Raw genomic sequence first — 19,622 nt, 5'->3', positions numbered from 1 at the left:
TCATCCCCTTTGAGGGTTAGCAAACAAAGCCTCACAAATCCCCAGGGTGAGAGGCGGTGAGGGTACATGGTTAGCTCCAGTTTAGGTTGGGAAAAATGAGGCTCCCAAGACCCTAACAGGCTTTTCTGAAGCTCTGTGATAACTCGACAGGCAACGCTGGCCCTCTCTGAAACTGCACAAGTATTTGCAATATCTTGGTCTCACGATCTAGACTCCAGATAAAGCCAGGGGTGCTGGGGCGATCCATGAAGCACAAGGACTGGAGTTTCTGTACTCTTCACTATATCCTGCTGGAAGATAGGAAGAGAATTTGTTCCTCTGAAGACTTTCTCTTCTCTGTTAATGCACAAATAAATATGTTCCTGCATAGAAGGTGACCATAAGGAAGAGAAAAAAAATGACAGTGTGCTCTCCTGGAGAGTAAATATCGGGGGCAACTGTGTCTAAAGTGGTAACAGGAGGGACGCCTGGGTGGCTCAGTCGGGTTAAGTGTCCGACTTCGGCTCAGGTCACGATCTCGCGGTTTGTGAGATCGAGCCCCGCATCAGGCTCTGTGCTGACAGCTCAGAGTAGAGCCTGTTTCAGATTCTGCGTCTCCTTCTCTCTCTGCCCCTCTCCCTCTCATGCTCTGTCTCTGTGTCTCAAAAAAATGAATAAACATTAAAAAAAATTTTTTTAATAAATAAAGTGGTAACAGAAAAAAAAAAGCTATTTTTATTTTTTAAATGCCTGTGTCAACAAACATGAACAACAGAAGGGTAGAATGGAAAAAGCATTTCATTGGGAATCAAGAGACCCAAATGGTAGGCCCCACTCTGCCAATGAATAAAGTCATTCAATCTTTCCAGGTCTCGGTTTTCTCATCTCTAGAATGAGAACATCGGACCAGTTGACCTATAAGTCCCTTCCAATTCTGAAGTCCCATGGCTCTATAAGAAACGCATGGCCTGTCCCTGTGGGTTGTGTAACTCTCCACAGTCAATATAATTTTCATTTCGAATGAAATAAAAGCATATGCCATAGAGCATGCATTTGGTTTTATCAGTATTGTGACTGCCACAGAGTTAGGAGTCATGTCTGGTGTGAAAGCGGACATTGCTACTTTCTTGCATTACTGGTTTTGCTCCAAAATATGTATGTTTGGAATTATAGGAGAGTCCCTTAAGAAATTACCACAGTTATTGCCTTTCTCCACTTATGCACTTCCAGTCTTTTAATAACTGGGAGCCAAAATTCCCTGGCCAGTAGTTTTAATTTGCATTAAAAACAGATTTATTCTTTACAGAAGCACAAAGAATTTATGGGACTCGGAGCCGCAGCTCCAGCTTGGGTCTCACCTAATCATAGCCATGGAATCAATTAACAGTTCATCTGTGAAATGTGATAAAATCTTATGAGATACATATTGCCCAATAACTGAGAACGAGATGAAAGTATTCTCTGTAATAGTGACGGGGCTTCGGGGTTTTACAATTGCCATTGAATAGAGCTCCATTAGAAGCTCAGTGTTCAGGATGGCCACAAAAAAAAAAAAAAAAAAAAACAACGCTGTGTCTGAACAGATGATAGAGCACTGAGTAGTAAACCTGGCCAGCCATTCCTGCTTTGATTAGTTTCCAACACCCTAGAAAAGGGGGCCATTTATTTAAGTGTTCTTGCTCATGGCAAATGAGCTTGTGAGGCTTTGGGTGGGTGGGGGCTGGGAGTGGGGGACCAAGTGCCGAGCTATAAATTGCTACAAAGCTAGCGCCTCCAAGAAGGGCTGCTTGGGAGGCCCCGGCTGTCTGCTGTGCAATGAGCCTCCATGGGGTAGGTCAGGAGATTCGTAGCGATACCTGAGAATCAACTTTGGAAAACCTGGATCCTTTTCTGACAGGATTAGAGATCATATTTTTAAGGTCAAAGATGGTTTTTCATCCAAACCCTGCTATGCCTTCAGTTTTATCTCTTTTTATACATGGGTGGTTTGCATTCTTATATCCTATCAAGCTTTACTATGTAATCCTCTCAGAGATCATCTATTTTAAGTCTTATTTTACCCTTGACAAAACTGAGAGTCTGATGCTGAGTGATTGACCCAAGATTACGAAGCCAGAAGATGCCAGAATAAGGATAGAATAGTCTCTTGATTTTCCATGAAACACTCAACAGATTATTCCCGGTGGGCTACCTAACCAGCGCTAATGCTGCAGAATCAATATGTCACCTTTATAATCCATATGATCATTAAACATAAAGCGAGGAGCTGGTAAATGATGTGGAACTGAGATGAAGACCCTGGAATTCTACATCCTCATTTTCATGAACAGAAGATGTGGCCAGGTGTATCAGGTTGGATTTCATGGAAAATCAGTTTGAACAAATAGATTTTCTGAGGCTTGGGGTAAGCCACAGTCACTATGAGGCTGGGCTTCTGTCTTAGAGAATGAATATGTGGGAAATGCCCCCAGCGTCCTTGCCCTGATGGTTTTGACAGTTTCTCGTCCTCTGTTTTTCCCCCCTACTTGTTGCAGTTTTGAAACAACAGTAGGATACTTTGGGATGAAGCCAAAGTCCGGTGAGAAGGAGATCACACCCAACTATGTGTTTATGGTGTGGTATGAGTTCTGCAGTGACTTCAAGACCATTTGGAAGCGGGAGAGTAAAACCATATCTAAAGAAAGGTAAGGTTCTAATGGAGTCATCAATACCCCCCTCAGGAGTCTAGGAAACTGCGGTCTCAAACCTCCCCAAGTGTGCACATTTCACACACATCAGTATTTTCTTTCAGATCAAGATTGAGGAAAGATTGTTGCCTGGGGGCTCATGGGGGAAATCCGGGGGAGGCATGCTGTCCACACAAGCAGATATGCTCCCATGATCTGATAAGTTACACTTTCTTAACCCCTTCCAATTACTAGCTAGTAAATGAAAGGGGGGCTGTGCTAATTTGCAACAGATTGCTTCTCTGTGTATTTTCACGTTGGCCCAGGCTAAATGAGGCAGCCTTGCTGTCGCAGACAGTACAGACAAATAAAAGTGAATGCTTTTCCCATTAATATACTGAACTTGCATCAAAAGGAAATCTCTGAGACTCGGGCCACACTTAACACAGTGTCGAAGCCCCACTCTGGATTTACAGCGCCACTTCTGACTCCTCGTATCCTGCTGAGGACATCAAACTGCTCGCCGCTCAAACTCGTTGCAGCCTCCTGATTTTATTAGTGGGGGGTAGAAGAAAAGCCTCGCCTCTGAATATAGGGAGAAAGAGAGAGTGTGTGTTCGTTCTGCCTAGAAAGAGACTAAATTTGGCCCTGTTTATCAGGAGGGGAAAAAAAAAAGCATTTCTGCTTGATCGCTGTTTTGATCAGGTTGCCACTGTTCTACAAAGGGTGTCATGCATTTAAACTTCAAAAAGGTCTTGCTTATACTACTGCAGAACAGATGTATGAGAGTGTCCTTCAAAGTGGAGTAGGAGACAGAAAACTTCTACAAATTAAGGGAAATGGTTTATGTAATTCTAGCATCCTTATCTCACTAAACATTGAGACCTGAAGTTCCATAATTTTTGTTCTTTACTTTGTAATCAAAGACAAGGCGTATGCATGATACACACACACACACACACACACACACACACACACACACACACTACACTAATATTTTTCACCTTTAAAAGTTATTTTTAAAGGGATCAAGGTTTAGAGATTTTTGACACAGTCAAAAATATTTTCTCAAGGAATTTCTTCAAAAGCCTACTTTTTTTCTGAAAAAGTCAAAGACCTTTAAAAATGTTTATCAGCGTATGTCTCCACCATTACTTCTTTGAAAACACGGGAATTACAATGAATATATCCATTGTTTAGATAAACTGATGCAAAGCCATTGTTGTGACATTCTTAAGAAAGTAGATAATAATAATGTGGAGAAAAAGAACCCTAAAAATCTCGGCACCCAACTTCTTGCTCTCACCGGGCAGTTGCTTATTTAGCCTTTTTGGCTAATAAGCTGCTGTGGAACAAGTTTTGTTGTGTGAGCTGAGCTCCTATCCTTCTAACAGGGCATCAGCTGGCCATCAGCTCTCCACACCCACACCTGAAGGCCAGACATTCCAGAGGTGGGTTCTGAATAGACACACTTTGCTTAAGATCCTTCCATCACAGATTTTAAGCGTAATCCTTAGTAAATTTGCCCTTATAGTTGGAGCCCTAAAAAAAAAAAAAAAAATGCCTCCCCCAAAACCAGATAGGGTAATTAATTGCTTTTTATCTTAATAATCTTGGGTTGAGATATTGAACTATAGTCCAAATTAAGGAGACTTTCCCTATCACAGAAGTTAGAGCAAACTAATTGTGAGTCTGAAGGGGCAGTGGTCTCCAGCCATCCTTCAAAGTGTCCCTTTCTCCTAGCCACCAGCATTTCCAGCATGGCTTCCTGGATGCAGCTGGTGAATTGCCTACTTCACACTCTGTAAACCAACCCCTTGAAAGGGTCATGACTTCACAGGACCCTTCTCAGGTCTCCTCATTTAGCAATTTCAGGGGTCTCTTCATTCCAGCCGAGCTTTTGTGAGATGGATCACCAAGGTTGCCAACCTCGAAAAACATCTCTGAAGCTAATGACAGCTCATAAAATATTTTTGGAAGCGGTTTGTTTACAGAAATCTATTTGTTAGGAAATGCTAGCGCATTATGTATATGACTGTTCATCCCGTTAAACAAACTGATTAATATCCAGGGTTTCTTTGTGATGTGAGGATTTTTTTTTTGATTGTCCTCTATCTGCTAAGCTGTTGGAATCACATATTCATTGGGCTAAAATAACCAAATTAACATGAATTCTTCTATTATAATTACATGAGAAACAATATGATTGTTTTGACACCCATTGAATCATGCTCAATATTATTTTTTATTAGTCTTTGCCAAGAAGTCCCAACAACACTAAATGTCAGGATACAGTAATATAACATGAAAATGAAATTCAAAACCAAATGAAATCCTGATAGCTTGGAATTATTAGGAAAAAAAAAAAACTATAGTGTGGGATTCCATCAAAAGAAATTTTGCCTATTGGATTTTTTTTTAATGTTTATTTTTGAGAGAAAGAGTGTGAGCAGAGGAGGGCCAGAGAGAGAGGGAGACACAGAATCCGAAGCAAGTTCCAGGCTCTTGAGCTGTCCGCACAGAGCCTGATGTGGGGCTCAAACCCACAAACACGAAATCAAGACCTGAGCCGAAGTCGGATGTTTAATCGACTGAGCCACCCAGGTGTCCTTTGCCTATTGGATTTTTAATTATATTTGAAGGCCAATTAAAATCCCAAAAATCATTAGGAAAAATAAAGGGGAAGTAGGAGCATTTTCAAAGGTATAAATGCACTTCCAAATGAAGTGGAAGTGTTGAGAACTTTAGGTTATTTGTAGTCAATCTGTGGTGATAGAGTGTTTACTTCTTGTGCTACTTAGCATGGTTTCCATCAATACACATGAGCTTGATGCAAGATTGAGATGGATACAGCTTCATAATAGGGTGACAACTGCCCCTCATAAAACCCAGAATAATCTCTAAACACACAAATGACAATATAAAAACATCCAGTGTTTTTGTGCCTTGTGAGTGAATGCTAAACCATAGCTTTAAGTTGGTGTCAGGACATAAGTCTGTGTTTGAGTAGGGGAGATGTAGTATTTCACCAGCGATGTGATTTACCTGCAGATTAACTCTATCAGTAGAAAAGCAAGCTCCTATGTGATGGCATATTAATGTCACTAAATTGTCCTTCGCATTTAAGCCAATATTAGGCAAAAGAGCAACTTCTGTGTTTAGGCACAAATCCAGAATGCCTCACTCCCTAGACCTTTGGTCTGTGGCCCACCCGTCCTCATGCTGTGCCAAATACTGGATGGAACTTACCGCTGCAGTGGAAAGTACCAGGACCCTCTCTTACCCCTTCTGTTGATAGGCACTGCTCAGTAGTACAAAAAAGACCTCTAGATAGAGACTTGAAAATCAACATTTTTATGCTGGTAATTTGCTATGTAATCTTGGGCCAGTCGCTTATTGCCTGGGGGACGCACAATGGTCACATGTGTTAGATACATGTATTGTGAAGCAGGAATTAAATGTTCACTGTGATCTCTTCTAGCTAGAAATCTCTATAAATCCAGAAAATAGTTTTCTACTACTCTGAGAAACAGTGTGTTTCATTTCTGAGATAATACCTCCCACCTTTGCTCTTCAGGTCATTAGAGACTGTATTAGAAGACATTTCCAGCCAAGGTCTGGCTGTGAACTTGGGAGAGATTTGGGGGGGGGGGGAGGGGCGGGGCGGGGTGCAGCAGGGAGAATTTTCATTGCCTTCTCGGTTGGTAAATGTCTTTAGCCAACTTGCCTCCTGCCCGGAGTACTTCCCCTCAGTAGTAATATTGGTCTTAGAGACAACCTTTTTTAAGTGTGCACACAAAAATGTTTTCCTCTGCTCATGTGTACCTAACATTGCATTTAATGATTTATTAAAGTTCATCAAGATTTTTTACCCTCAGAGGCAGCTTTGTCTCATCTTACCTTTTCATGTACTTTTATATTTGTGCCTCTTGCTATCCAAACACGCAATGAATTTTTGGAACACACAATTCTTCCACCTATTAAATCAACATATTATCCAAGCATATGCATAATTACAAGGAGGTAACCTAATTTTTTTTGCTTTTATTGACTATGCTTTACTCATTTTCTGTTTTTTTTTTTTTTCCATTTAATTATTCTGGTATATAGGACCCTTTCTTCTTTTTTTTAATCTTTTTATTTATTTTTTGAGTCAGAGACAGAGCATGAGCAGGGGAGGGGCAGAGAGGGAGACACAGAATCCGAAGCAGGCCCCAGGCTCTGAGCTGTCAGCACAGAGCCTGACACAGGACTCAAACTCATGAGCTGTGAGATCATGACCTGAGCCGAAGTCGGACGCTTAACCAACTGAACCACCCAGGAGCCCCATGTAGGACCTCTTCTTATGAAATGTTTCACTACTTAAGATATTCTAAGACTACTCCCCACACATGCGCACATAGAGGCTACAAACTACTACCACCCACAAAATAAGCTATGAATTTGCAAAAGATAAAGAAGTCTCAGAGGATTCATGACTCCAGGAATATAAAATCTTGGCAAATAATTCACCCTGAGCCAAAACAGACTTTAAAAGTGCCATTTAAAAAACAAAACAAAACAAAACCATAATCAGTAAGTAATGAGTGAATAAGGAGTTTGGTGAATTTTATGAAAAATGCAAATAAGAAATTTCATTACACGTATAGCTATAATTTACACTAGGGGGGAATGGATGGTTAGTTCCGCTAAATACCAACAGAGTTTCTGTTTTAAGTATATTACTTGCAGCTATTATTGCTAATTACACAATTGCCATACCGTTGACAGCAGAGAGTTCAGAGCTGTTGTGGGGTTATCCTGAAAGCTGTCCTCACAGCTGCCCCCTGCTCAGGTCACTTTAGGACCAGGAGTTAGAAACAGGCCATCACTCAGCCCACAAAGGAGCCATTGATCACAGTGTAGACATTGCAGAAATTCCTCTCTATGATAAAGTTATTCCTGGAAAAAATTCCATAAACTAAAATTTTTATTCATTCTGCTCTCTCACTGACATGCATTTTACAGTCATGTCATTACAGTGCCATGGTCATTACAGTGACTTCAAACAAGTTAACTTTCTCTTCCCTAGTCCTCTGTTGTATGGTCAAATGATTTGTGTACACTTAACTGCTAAGAAGTTTTGTATTTTGAAGGACTCCTTTAATAATACAAATAATCACCCCCTAGTTAATTAGCAAACCTTTGCATTTTTCTAAATCACATTTGAAGACAGTTATGTACAAATAAACAGTAAGTGTCCCAAAGAGCTGACTTATGAACAGAATTATAATCACAAAGAATAAAGCCTGCTGATTTCCCAAGCAATAAATTTAAAATACTTCTGCAGAACATTCCATGACTAAGGAGAGGAGATGGTAGACTTGAAAATGGTAACAAGTTCAGGATCAATGCTTTGAGAAAAACCTAGAACATCTCTTTTGACCCTTTGCCCTCTGGAAACTGTCATTCCATCTCTTTCCCTTCTAGCTTCTCACAAGAAGAGTTTATGTTCATTTTTGTCTTTTTCGTTGGCACACACTCCTTCCTGCATCAGTAAGGATAAAGCCTCAGCTGCCATAGCAAAGGCCAAAATAACTACTGCTTAAACAAGAAAAATTTATTTTACTTTTGCATAAAAATCTGTGAACGTGATCACTCGTCCTCCATCTCCTTCGATAGCTCCTCCTTTTCTTCTGTTGCCTAAGAGTGAACCTTTCCTGGGGCGCCTGGGTGGCTCAGTCGGTTGAGCGTCCCACTTCAGCTCAGGTCATGATCTCGCTGTTCGTGGGTTTGAGCCCCATGTCGGGCTCTGTGCTAACAGCTCAGAGCCTGGAGCCTGCTTCCAATTCTGTGTCTCCCTCTCTCTCTGCCCCTCCCCTGCTCACACACTGTCTCTCTCTCAAGAATAAATATTTTTTAAAAAAAGTTTTTTTTAAAAAAAGAGTGAACCTTTCCCAAGGCCCACATGTCAGTGTTCCTCTTTTCTGCCGTATACCTCCTCCCTAGCTAGTCCCAACTATTTTCATAGCTTCCCCTACCAACTCTTTCTCAAACCCCTCCCAGGTCTTCCTTCCCACAACCAAACTCTTGGTTCCAAGTCTTAGACCCACATCTCCTACTGCACACTAAACATTACCACAGCATGCCCAACCTCCGTCTGTAATTCAGTAAGACCCCATTGGAACGTACCCCATGTCACCTGAGACTGGCCCTTCTCAGCTACCCAATCTGTCATCTGCATCAGTATCCTCTTCCTAGCAGCCAAAGGCAGGCTGAAAGCTGGAATCATCCTTAATTCCACAAGATTCATTTTCCTACCTATTGCTCACTTCTTGGTTCTACCTCCTCAATGGTTATTCTTTTATACCTTGTTTTCACAGTAGTACTGCTCTCTTCAGGACCTCATCTCTCACCTGGGTTATTGTAACATCCTTCTGTTCTGTCTACTTATAGGTTTTCTATTTCCTCTCTAATGTCCCTTAATATTGTATCTAGTTCTCTTTCTAAAACAGAAGTTGGATTATATCTATTTCTTTAAATGTGTTCTGTGGTTTTCAGTTACGTCAAAGGGAAGAGAATTGGCCGCGGATGGCATATATATTCATTAACTCATTGTGTCCTTACAACAGCCCTGGGAAAAAGGTGTATTGCTATTTCATACAGAAGCACAGAAGAGAGTAAAGAACTGCTAGCATCACAGTGTCACTAGTAAGCAACAGAATGAGGATAAAACATAGAGGTCTTATTTGACACTAGAGCTCTTTCAAATATTCCATATTTTCTCCCGAATTAGAGCGTGGGCCTCCAACAACTTGCCCTTAACTCACTTTCCAACCTCATTTCCTCTAGCCTCATCTCACATGTACCTACCACAATGACTCATTGTTTCTCACACCTGCACTCTTGCCTTGTGTTCTCATTAGGTAATTTCTTTACATTGTATTGTCCTGGGTTTCTTGCTGGTCAAAATGTAGTCATTTATTAAGGACTACCTCCAAAACCAGCTTCTCTAGAAATTTTCTGACATGTCCTTAAGTAGAAGAACTACCTCTTCCTCTGGTCTCTGACCACGTTTTGTTTTGTTTGTTTTGTTTTGTTTTGTTTTGTTTTGAACATCCTTTAGGACTTAATTCATCCCAGCTTGTTATTTGAGTAGTTTATGTGTCTTTTCCCACTTCTAGGACATGAACCCATTCCTTGTATATATTCTATGGTGCATTCTCCAGCACAGAGCCTAAAAATTGTTTTTTGACATAGAAGGGACTTCACAGCATAGTGCAACATGATAGTTAGTGGACATTGAAGATCTGGTGTGACTTATGAGTTTGGGGGAAGAAATGATCCCAAAGAAACGTGGAGGTTGGGAGGACTTTAGGAAGATACGTAGCTATAAACAGGACCACAATGAGCAGAAAACTGTAGACAGGATTCAGAAGCCAGTAGGAGAATATTGGAGATCAGCTGCTCCTAAATCTGATGGTCTTTCAAATCACCTGGAGAGCTTCGTAAAAAAGTGAATAGATCTATTGCATCAGAGTCCCAGTGTGAGGGGTGGAGCCCAGGAATCTGCAGTTTTAGGAAGCTCCCCACAGAGAGGGCAGAGCAGGAGCACATTTTGTGGTTGCCTCAATTAATGCCTTGGCTTCACCCATCCCTTGCTTAAATATCTCAGGTGAGCTTTGGAAGTGGGAGAGAGAGGGTCTGTTCCCTTACTATGTTCTACATTCATTTTTACTACGTTCAGCCAAGTTTAGGAACAAGTTTAGGATCACCAAGTTTAGGTGATCATGAAGGTATATTCCAACCCTGATATCCCATGATTGTAGATAGGAAAGGGCTGGGTATTGACAGAACAGATGAAATTAAGCCGCTTAGGGAGGAAAGGGGTAAGGACATTCTGGGAATCACATGGCAAAGGCCTGGACTCGGGAGGTTCAGTGCCCATTTTGGAGGAATCACACAGCATGATTTCTGGGGCTAGCCCAAGTGCCATCTTTTCTGTGTTTCCTTTTCTTAGTACTCAGTCCACATGTCTCTCATGTATGTGCATTTTGCATTCCCATAATACAGATTTGTAGCATGTAATCAGCCTGATTTAAACACATACTTTTATTTTTTTATTGTTTTTGTTTTTGTTTTTAATGAAACATTTTATTTTGTGACAATTGTTAGCTTACATTCAGGGTAAAAAGTAATACAGACCTATCCCATGTACTGTTTATCCAATTCCCTCTCAAAGATAACATCTTACCAAATTATGGTCAAAGATCATAAGCAAGATGCTGACATTTATGCACCTAAGAACGATGTTCCTTTCTCTGCTGTTTCCATCACTAGGATCCCTCATATTACCCTCCATAGCCATGCCCAGTTCCTTCCCACCCTCACTATACTCTAATCTGGCAACCACTAATCTTTTCTCCATTTCTAAATCTTATTTCAAAAATCATATAAATTGAATCATACAGTATGTAACCTTTTGATATTTCTATTTTCCCTCAGCATGATTCTCTGGGGATTCATCTAGATGGTTGTATATATCAATAATTTATTCCTTTTATATTGCTGAGTAGTATTCCACAATGTGGATATGCCATGGTTTTTTAACCATTCATCCACTAAAGGAAAACTGGGTTGTATCCAGGTTTTGACTATTATAAACAAAGCTGTTATAAACATTTGTGTATGGGCTTTTGAATAAACTTAAGTCTTTTATTTTATTTTTTATTTTTTAAAATTTACATCCAAATTAGCATATAGTGAAACAATGATTTCAGGAGTAGATTCCTTAATGCCCCTTACCCATTTAGCCCATCCCCCCCTCACAACCCCTCCAGTAACCCTCAGTTTGTTCTCCATATTTATGAGTCTCTTCTGTTTTGTCTCCCTCCCTGTTTTTATATTATTTTTGTTTCCCTTCCCTTATGTTCTTCTGTTTTGTCTCTGAAAGTCCTCATATGAGTGAAGTCGTATGATTTTTGTCTTTCTCTAATTTCATTTAGCATAATACCCTCCAGTTCCATCCATGTAGTTGCAAAAACACATACTTTTAAAAATACCTATTATGTCTTAAGTGCTGTACAAGTTATGAGACCCCGTTCTGGAAGGATTTAATCTACTGATCACATTTTGCCTCTTTCCTGAAGTTTTCCCCAATCTCTGTAAGCATTTTCCTCCAAACCTCTAGAGGGTTACTGCCCCTTCAATTTTGGCATTAGTGATTTCTTTTTCATTCTTTCAGTTATAGACATTTTCTCCCATAAGAAAATAGTAAGCCCTACAAGATAAGGACAACGGCATATACTTCTTTGTTTTCTCTCTAGCACCTTATGTATTTCCTTATACATAGTAGGCGCTCAATTAATATTTGTTCAACAAATAAAAGATCTCTGTGCTTTCTTTGCCATGTTGCAATTGATTAGAGAATTTGCTGTCTGCTATTGATAGATGAGATGTCTTATTTATTTGGGTTTTTGTAATAGAATTCCCCAAATATACCCCATGTGGGTTGCTTTTGCCCTAGCATCTAAAATCTGAATAGCTTTCTTAAAGAAGATAGACATGTTCTGAACAAGAAAGATTAGTTAATGGGGTAAAACAATCACCTTCTCTGTTCTTGACTATATTACTTTCAATTTATATTAAAAAAAAAAAAAACAACTAGAAAAAACAAGGAAGTGAAGATCCTTGGGATTCATGGTTGTGCCAAGCCTCCAACCTTTTTGGAGCTCAAATAAGGACCTTAGAGAGCATCTGTCCACACTCTATTTCCTTGGTTTGGCAGACAGCAATGGAAACCCACAGTAAGTCTCCTTCATTCAGCTAGAATATATCTAAATTGCTTATCTGTGGGACTCCTGACAGCTCTTGCCTTGGGCATAGAATAGATGAAATAGGGGTCTGCCTGGATAGCACGATTTGAGGGGCGCCAGAAAGGCTAGCTGCTCCACACAGTCTCCCCTGATTTCTCCCCCTTTTTATTTCAGTCCTCTGTGCAAACAGGCTCTGATCAGTTCTAGTTTTTGGTGAGTCTTGGTAGGTGGTACAGGTTCCAAAACCAAAATGGGGGGGGGGGGTGTCTACAAGCACATGCATGTCTTCATTATCAGGATTGGAAAGGTCTTCCAAAGACTAACAGTGTGTTGCAATTAAAGTTGCAGATTTATTACACAGGGCCAGCTTTGGTTTGCAAGCTGTCTCCCAGATGCCCCTCCCTGAACGAGGAAACACAGTGCTGTTACCTTTCACTCTGCACCTACATTGCCAGGCGGCTTGGGGTGCTTCGTCTACCAAGTGCAGAGTGATTGGCTTTAACTGCTGGTGCATTCCAGGGCAAGTCCAGGGACCCCTCCACTTCCACTCCCCTGTGGCCTGGGGGAGAAGCTCTGGAAACGGAAGCAGGCTTTGTTCTGCAATTAATCATTTGAAGTCAAAGTCTGTTTGGGTACTACAAGTGATAGCCCACAAACAATATGAAGTGGCTGATTGTGTAGCTGGTGAAATTCCATCTCTGAGAGGACTTCCTTCATTGTAAATAGAAAAATATCTTGGGAATGAGGTAGGGAAAATTGTCAAGCTTAGGAAGAAGTGATGGGCTCTTTTATCCTAGAATAACTTTAAGACTAGATTCTGGTGTGTAAGGAACTAAATCTTTTAAGTCAAAGACCTGTTATTACTTTCCTGCTGGTCTTGTCTTACCATGGCTGCTAGGAGACTGATCTGGGGAGCCTGGGGTGGAGGGGTAGTCAAGTGAATGGTCAGACTCCAAAAGAGAGAATGAGCTTAGAAAAGTGTGTGTCTGTCCAAATATATAGCCCTTTCGGCCTGCCTGAGATAAATGATTTTAGGGTTACCCATTATTTCATACTGACTATGCTTCTCTTCTCTGAGTTTTATTTTCTTACCCTTTGGAAACATTCCACATATACTAGCCAATGATGTTTTCATCAGCTGCTGCAGTGAGGAAGAAATTTCCCTTTACATTGAGGAGTTAATGAGTTTGGTCTTTGCATTGTTTGTGTTTTACTTCAAGAGTGAAGAGTGACTTTACTTATTTCATTGGCTTTCATAAATATTATCCCCCGTGATAGTTCTACCAAGAATTCAATAATACCTAGTGAGTTAGTATCGTCAAAGTGGATAGAAATGAGGGAGGTTCCCACAGCCCCTGCCTGGTCTCCATGATTGTACTTACTTATTTAGAACCAAAGCTGGACATTAGCCCCCTTATGGTTGTTGAGAAACAGCATGAGGACAGTACCTTTTATAGACTTGAGGAATATCAGAATATCAAAAGACCTGCACAAATTCTACAGAATGCACAGAGCCTGACTTCTAATGCCTAGTCTATTGGGCACTGACTGGAAGGCTAGCCTGGCATAGCTATGTCCTTCTAAAAGCACAACATTAAAAAACACCTCTGTGATGTTAATGCTGTCTATGATGCAAGTAATCCTAATGAGGAAAATAACAAGATGTTTCCCTCAACCTTCTCCATCCAAAGTTCCAGAAATCATGTGGTATTGAGCTTTCTTAAGCAATAAAACCACTTTCACATCTCCACAAAGACTGTGCAGTTCTTTGTTCCTTGGCCTGACACTGCTTTGTTCAAGGCTGCATGGAGATCATGGCACAGGAGTGAATGAATATCCAGTTGGCATTTCATGTTTGTAGCTTCTTATTCGCTTTCCCTGACTTTTTCTCTTAAAGGGAGACCATAAAAATATAATCATTTGCTTATAGAAGAAGCTGTTCCTAACTATGATTGGTAAAGCCAACCCACACTGGGTAGCCAGACTGGCAAGTTATGTATTTTAAAATTGTGATCTTCAGTAGGTGCCAACACCTCCCTTCTCTGTCCAACAAGAACTTTATCCACCATTCAGAGGGCCCTAGGTGGAAACTAACTAGGCCATTGACAAAGGCATGTTTTTTTCCTGTTCCTTTGTTGATCATGTTCTTCCATGGAGTTCTCATACTTGTTAGAAAGATTCTGGTTCACATGGCCTTAAATTTTCAGATAAGTCTAGTGACATAGTGGTTTGTACCTTCAGCTTTTATAATCCTGCTTTTTAGGGACCTTTAGTATTCCCTATGCCATGCTGACTTACAGGACCATTTCTGTTTTCATTGGTGCACAGAGCCTGCCTTGTTCCCTCTCTGGACTATTTTGACCTTCTGTCTTTAGTGATGAGTGATATTAAAGTCTTCCTTAAACAGGTTCACATTACAGCTGGTCAGATTTCATGCTTTTACCAAACATGACTTTCAAGAACTGTGTTCCCTGCAATGCCTCCCTTTTCTTTGCCGCTATCCACCAGTGTTTCTGACACCATTGACTTTAAATATCTTCAGTGAAGGTGTATGCGTAGTCTGGGTCAGGCAGTGACTGTTGTTTTAGGTCACACAGTACTGGATGGGTAACAGAGATTCCTCTTTGAAGCTAGTGGCACTACAGGCAAAAACTCCTTCCGTATTCCTGAAGTCACTCCCTTGGTCCTATTATCTACATTACAAAAGAGAGTGGCTATTAACAAATCTAACCCTGGTAATATCACTAGATTATATATTTTCCACTTTCTGAAATGAATTGGTCACTGTCATTTAAGAGAACTTCTAACAAATATCCACCAATAGGTGTTTAAAACAGGATGATATTTTGTGGGGACCACTTACCCTTTTGTTTTCATTTTTAAAAAGACTTTGTATTTTGAGCGCAGTTTTAGATTTACAGCAAAATTGAGAGAGAGAGGTACGGAGATTTTCCATATACCCTTGGTCCCTACCCAGGCATAGCCACCCCCATTATCAGCACTCTTCACCAGAGAGTCCATTTGTTATGACTGATGAACCTATACAGACAATTATAATCACCCAAAGTCCATTGTTTACCTTAGGGATCACTGTTGGTGTACTTTCTAAGGGTTTGGATAAATATATAATGACATAGATCCATCATAATAATATTATACAGATATTTTGACTGCCCTAAAAATCCTCTGTGGTCTTTTCATCCTTCCCCCCCACCCCAACCCCTAGCAATCTCCATAGTTTTGATTTTCCAGACCATTTACTCATTTTTTTTTAATTTTAATTAAATCCAAGTTAGTTAACAAATAGTGTAGTATTGATTTCAGGAGTAGAATTTAGCAATTCATCACTTGTGTATAATTCTCATCCCAACAAGTGCCCTCCTTAATGCCCATCACTGATTTAACCCATCCACCACCCAACACCTCTCCAGCAACCCTCCGTTTCTTCTCTGTATTTAAGAGTCACTTGTGGTTTGCCTTTCTCTCTGTTTTTATCTTATTTTTCCTTCCCTTCCCCTCCCCTATATTCATCTGTTTGGTATCTTAAATTCCACCTTTGAGTGAAATCATGATATTTATCTTTCTCTTACTGACTTATTTCACTTAACATAATACATTCTAGTTCTATCCATGTTGTTGCAAATGGCAAGATTTCATTTTTTTGATCACCAAGTAATATTCCATTGTGTGTGTGTGTGTGTGTGTGTGTGTGTAGTGAATTTTTAATGTTTATATATTTTTGAGAAGTGTGTGTGTGTGTGTATCCTAGACTCATACTTATTATTCAAAAGTTGTTTTTGAACAACTTGACAGTCTTGTTACAATTCAGTTATTTGAAATGATAAAGAAAGGAAAAGGGAAAGAGCAGTTGACGAAGACAGAACAAAACAAAAAACATTAATTGCAGTCACAGAAGTAAGCTTAGAGGAATGTTAGGTAGGATGGAATCAGATGGATCCATTTCATTTTTGTTCTGGGTTTATTAAAAGCAAAGAAAGCCAGTAGAAATTGGAGAGTAGAATAGAACTGAAATCAGGAAGATCAAGCAAAATTCCAAGCAAGACTATAAAAAAAAAAAAAAAAAAAAAAAAAGGACCATGATGAAATGTGAGGTAACTCTTGCCTTTATGAGAAGTCAGTGGGTACTCCAGTGGGCTCTTATTTTTCCCACATTTTAGCCCACCTGGATCTTTCTCCACAGTTCTTACCTGTGAGTCTTTGCCAGATACTGTTGATCTCACAACCTTAGAACATAACTAGAAAGTAGCAAGCAGAGGTGAGTGGTAAACTGGCCATGTTTTGATTTTTAAAGATTTGCTATTTTATCAGAGCCCCAAACCTGGAAACCGGTGGCAATGGCTATCAGAAAAATCATCCTTTAAATTTTTTTTTAATGTTTATTTGAGAGAGAGAGAGATTGAGAGAGAGAGAGAAAGAGAGAGAAGGAGTTGGGGAGGGGCAGAGAGAGAGGGAGATACAGAATTCGAAACAGGCTCCAGGCTCTGAGCTATCAGCACAGAGCCCGATGCAGGGCTTGAACTTGTGAACCACGAAATCATGATCTGAACTGAAGTCAGATGCTTAACCAATAAGCCACCCAGGTGTCCCATGTATCATCCTTTTAAAAGGCCTTGTCCTCTTAATCAGTTATCCAGCTCCAAGATATTCCTGGACAGTTCTTTAGGAAGAAGACTTGTGTTGGTTCTCATTCTCCCAGAGAGGAAGGCTGTTTATTTTTTTTTCTCTTTCCCCCAGAGGCTTCAATGGGGTCTCTTGAAGTCCATACACAGGGGTTTTCTAATTTTTTTTAATGGATCTCTTTCTGTTCAGAAGAAAACATACATAAATAAAACAGATAAAGCTTTTCTAGCTGAAGCAGGGTTTGCAGATGTTGGGATCTGGAGGATCCCCTAACTCTTCCTCCTCTCCCTGAGGCACCTTTGCTGAATGCTAAGGCTCTTTGGAGGACAGTTTGAACACACTGCTCTAAAGTATTGGTTTTCCCATAATGACAATCAGTGTATAACAGCCTGAACACTCTACCCCACCTCCTCGATCTCTCACTTAGCTCTTGATTGGTTGGTGTGTTCAATTCCTATGGTCATAAATGAAGGCACTTCTGGTATTGTAAACTTCATGATGATTTCAGTGTGTTCTGTTTTGTATACTATGAACCACCGAAATCCTGGTTGTCAAAAGAATAAAGACATTGTCCTTCAGTCTCCTGAAGTCAGCGGGTTCTGACTTGGTTTGGTTTAGCTGTGGGTATATAAATCAGCCTGTAGAAGACCCAAAGGTATACCCAGTTTTTTTTTTTAATTTTTTTTAATGTTTTTATTTATTTTTGCGACAGAGAGAGACAGAGCATGAGCAGGGGAGGGGCAGAGAGAGAGGGAGACACAGAATCGGAAGCAGGCTCCAGGCTCTGAGCTGTCAGCACAGAGCCCGACACGGGGCTCGAACTCACGGACTGTGAGATCATGACCTGAGCCGAAGTCGGACGCTTAACCGACTGAGCCACCCAGGCGCTCCAGGTATACCCAGTTTTAAGCTCTTCCAGAAAATGAGTTTGTAATAGTGGGGAACCCAAGCCTATGAATAGAAAGGCATGCCATTCTTTGTATTGCAGTTCACAACACCCCTAGATCTCCAAAGGGTTCAAGAAAAACGTGTGATTTTGTAGGTTATCCATCCAAGGATGGGAAAAATATTGTTACACTTTTCTACATTCTAAGCAGAAGCAGACTTTCCTCCCCAGATAGTTCTAATATGAAACCAAGGTTGCAGATCACTTCTATAAAGTAAGGACTAAGCAGGAATGTAAGAAAACATGTGTCCTGGCCTCATCTCATATTTGCACCTTTCTTCAGTTAGACTTTGGCAGCATTTGAAATTTACCAGGGCCCTCAATAACTCTTTAGAGATTCATTATAATGAGGAAGAAGAAAAGGTAGGGATTTTAATAGATTTACTGAGGCATTTATGAACTGAGAATAGTCATTTTTGTTCTCTAACTTATTTGTTTTTTCCCCTATATTTCAGATTTTTGGGGGTGGAGGGGATGCTGTGGAACTTTGAAATCAAGTCTAGTTATTTGCCTATGAGAAATCATGAGCAACTAACTATGTGTGATTTTCTAGAGTAAATATTTAGACCAGAAACAAAAATAGAACCAACATCTAGGCCAGAACCAAAAACAAGTCCATGCACAATGGAGCCACGGGGGAGACTGAGCATGTAAGTGGCTAGGAGTTAGCTCTTTAACTAAAGCAGGAAAGTTCTTACATCCTAGGTGAGAGGAGCAAATTCCAGACTCAGGAAAAGCTGCATTAACCTCACTGAGCCTCAGTCTTCTTTTGGGCAATGTCATGTGGATACTTTTAGGAATCCTGGAATGTGTACATAAGTTGACATGTATAAATATTTAGCACATTTGGGTGGCCTTAAATGCCCTTTCTTTTTGCTTATTCAGGACTCAGTCAGCTAATCAGTAACTAGAACTAGATTTTTAAATGTTTTTACTCCCCACCCCAGGGATAAATGGAAAAGCTAATTATTCTACAACTCTGGGTATTTACTAAACATTTAGACTTGATTAAAGTGGGAGGGGGGAACTACCAATCAAATCATTCATTTGCCACTTAGGTATTTGCTAACAGCTCCCTTGTGCATGGGAGACCGCTTGATGTAGGAATAGGGAGGAGACCCAGAAATGCACAAGGCATGATCATTGTCCTCAAGTGGTTCCCGTGGTTTAAGGGAAATCAGACACCTATACAGTCCTAAAATGAAAAGTCCTTAAGTGCCTGAAGAGAGGCGCAAAGTGCTCTTTCACTTGGGAAAAGAGTAATTACTTCTGGCTAGGAGAGGTGAAGGAAGCTTTCATGACTTTGGCACTTAAGCTGAGAGCAGAATGGGAAGAATTTGAACTTATGGAAATGAGTAAGAAAGTCATCGAGGGAACAGTAAGAGCAACCTGCGAGCCGAGAAAAGCCATGATGCAAAGAGCAGTGAATAGATTGGCTGGGACAGGGAGTGAGGGGGAAGGAAAGGGTATTTGATAAGCAATCATATACTACGCGTTCTACACTGTTCACAGCAGTGGTGTTAAGTGTGGTATTATTCCTGCTTTTACAGATGAGGAAACTGAGGCTCAGAGGGTTAAGTGATTTGTCCAAGGACA

The 19,622-nt window shown here is 40.4% G+C and overlaps 1 protein-coding gene across 11 annotated transcripts in view; it reads left to right on the top strand.

The window, feature by feature from the left end:
* Window positions 1–19,622, top strand: part of FMN1 (formin 1) — a 429,856-nt gene that overhangs the window by 387,935 nt on the left and 22,299 nt on the right. For all 11 annotated transcript variants that reach the window (XM_042989251.1, XM_042989244.1, XM_042989245.1 and 8 more), the window contains one exon: window positions 2,514–2,663. In XM_042989251.1, the coding sequence (XP_042845185.1) occupies window positions 2,514–2,663 (150 nt within the window). The remainder of the gene's footprint in view (window positions 1–2,513; window positions 2,664–19,622) is intronic.

The sequence above is a fragment of the Panthera tigris genome, chromosome B3, assembly GCF_018350195.1.
Source record: "Panthera tigris isolate Pti1 chromosome B3, P.tigris_Pti1_mat1.1, whole genome shotgun sequence".
NCBI lineage: Eukaryota > Metazoa > Chordata > Mammalia > Carnivora > Felidae > Panthera > Panthera tigris.
This window is presented reverse-complemented; position numbering and strand designations above follow the sequence as displayed.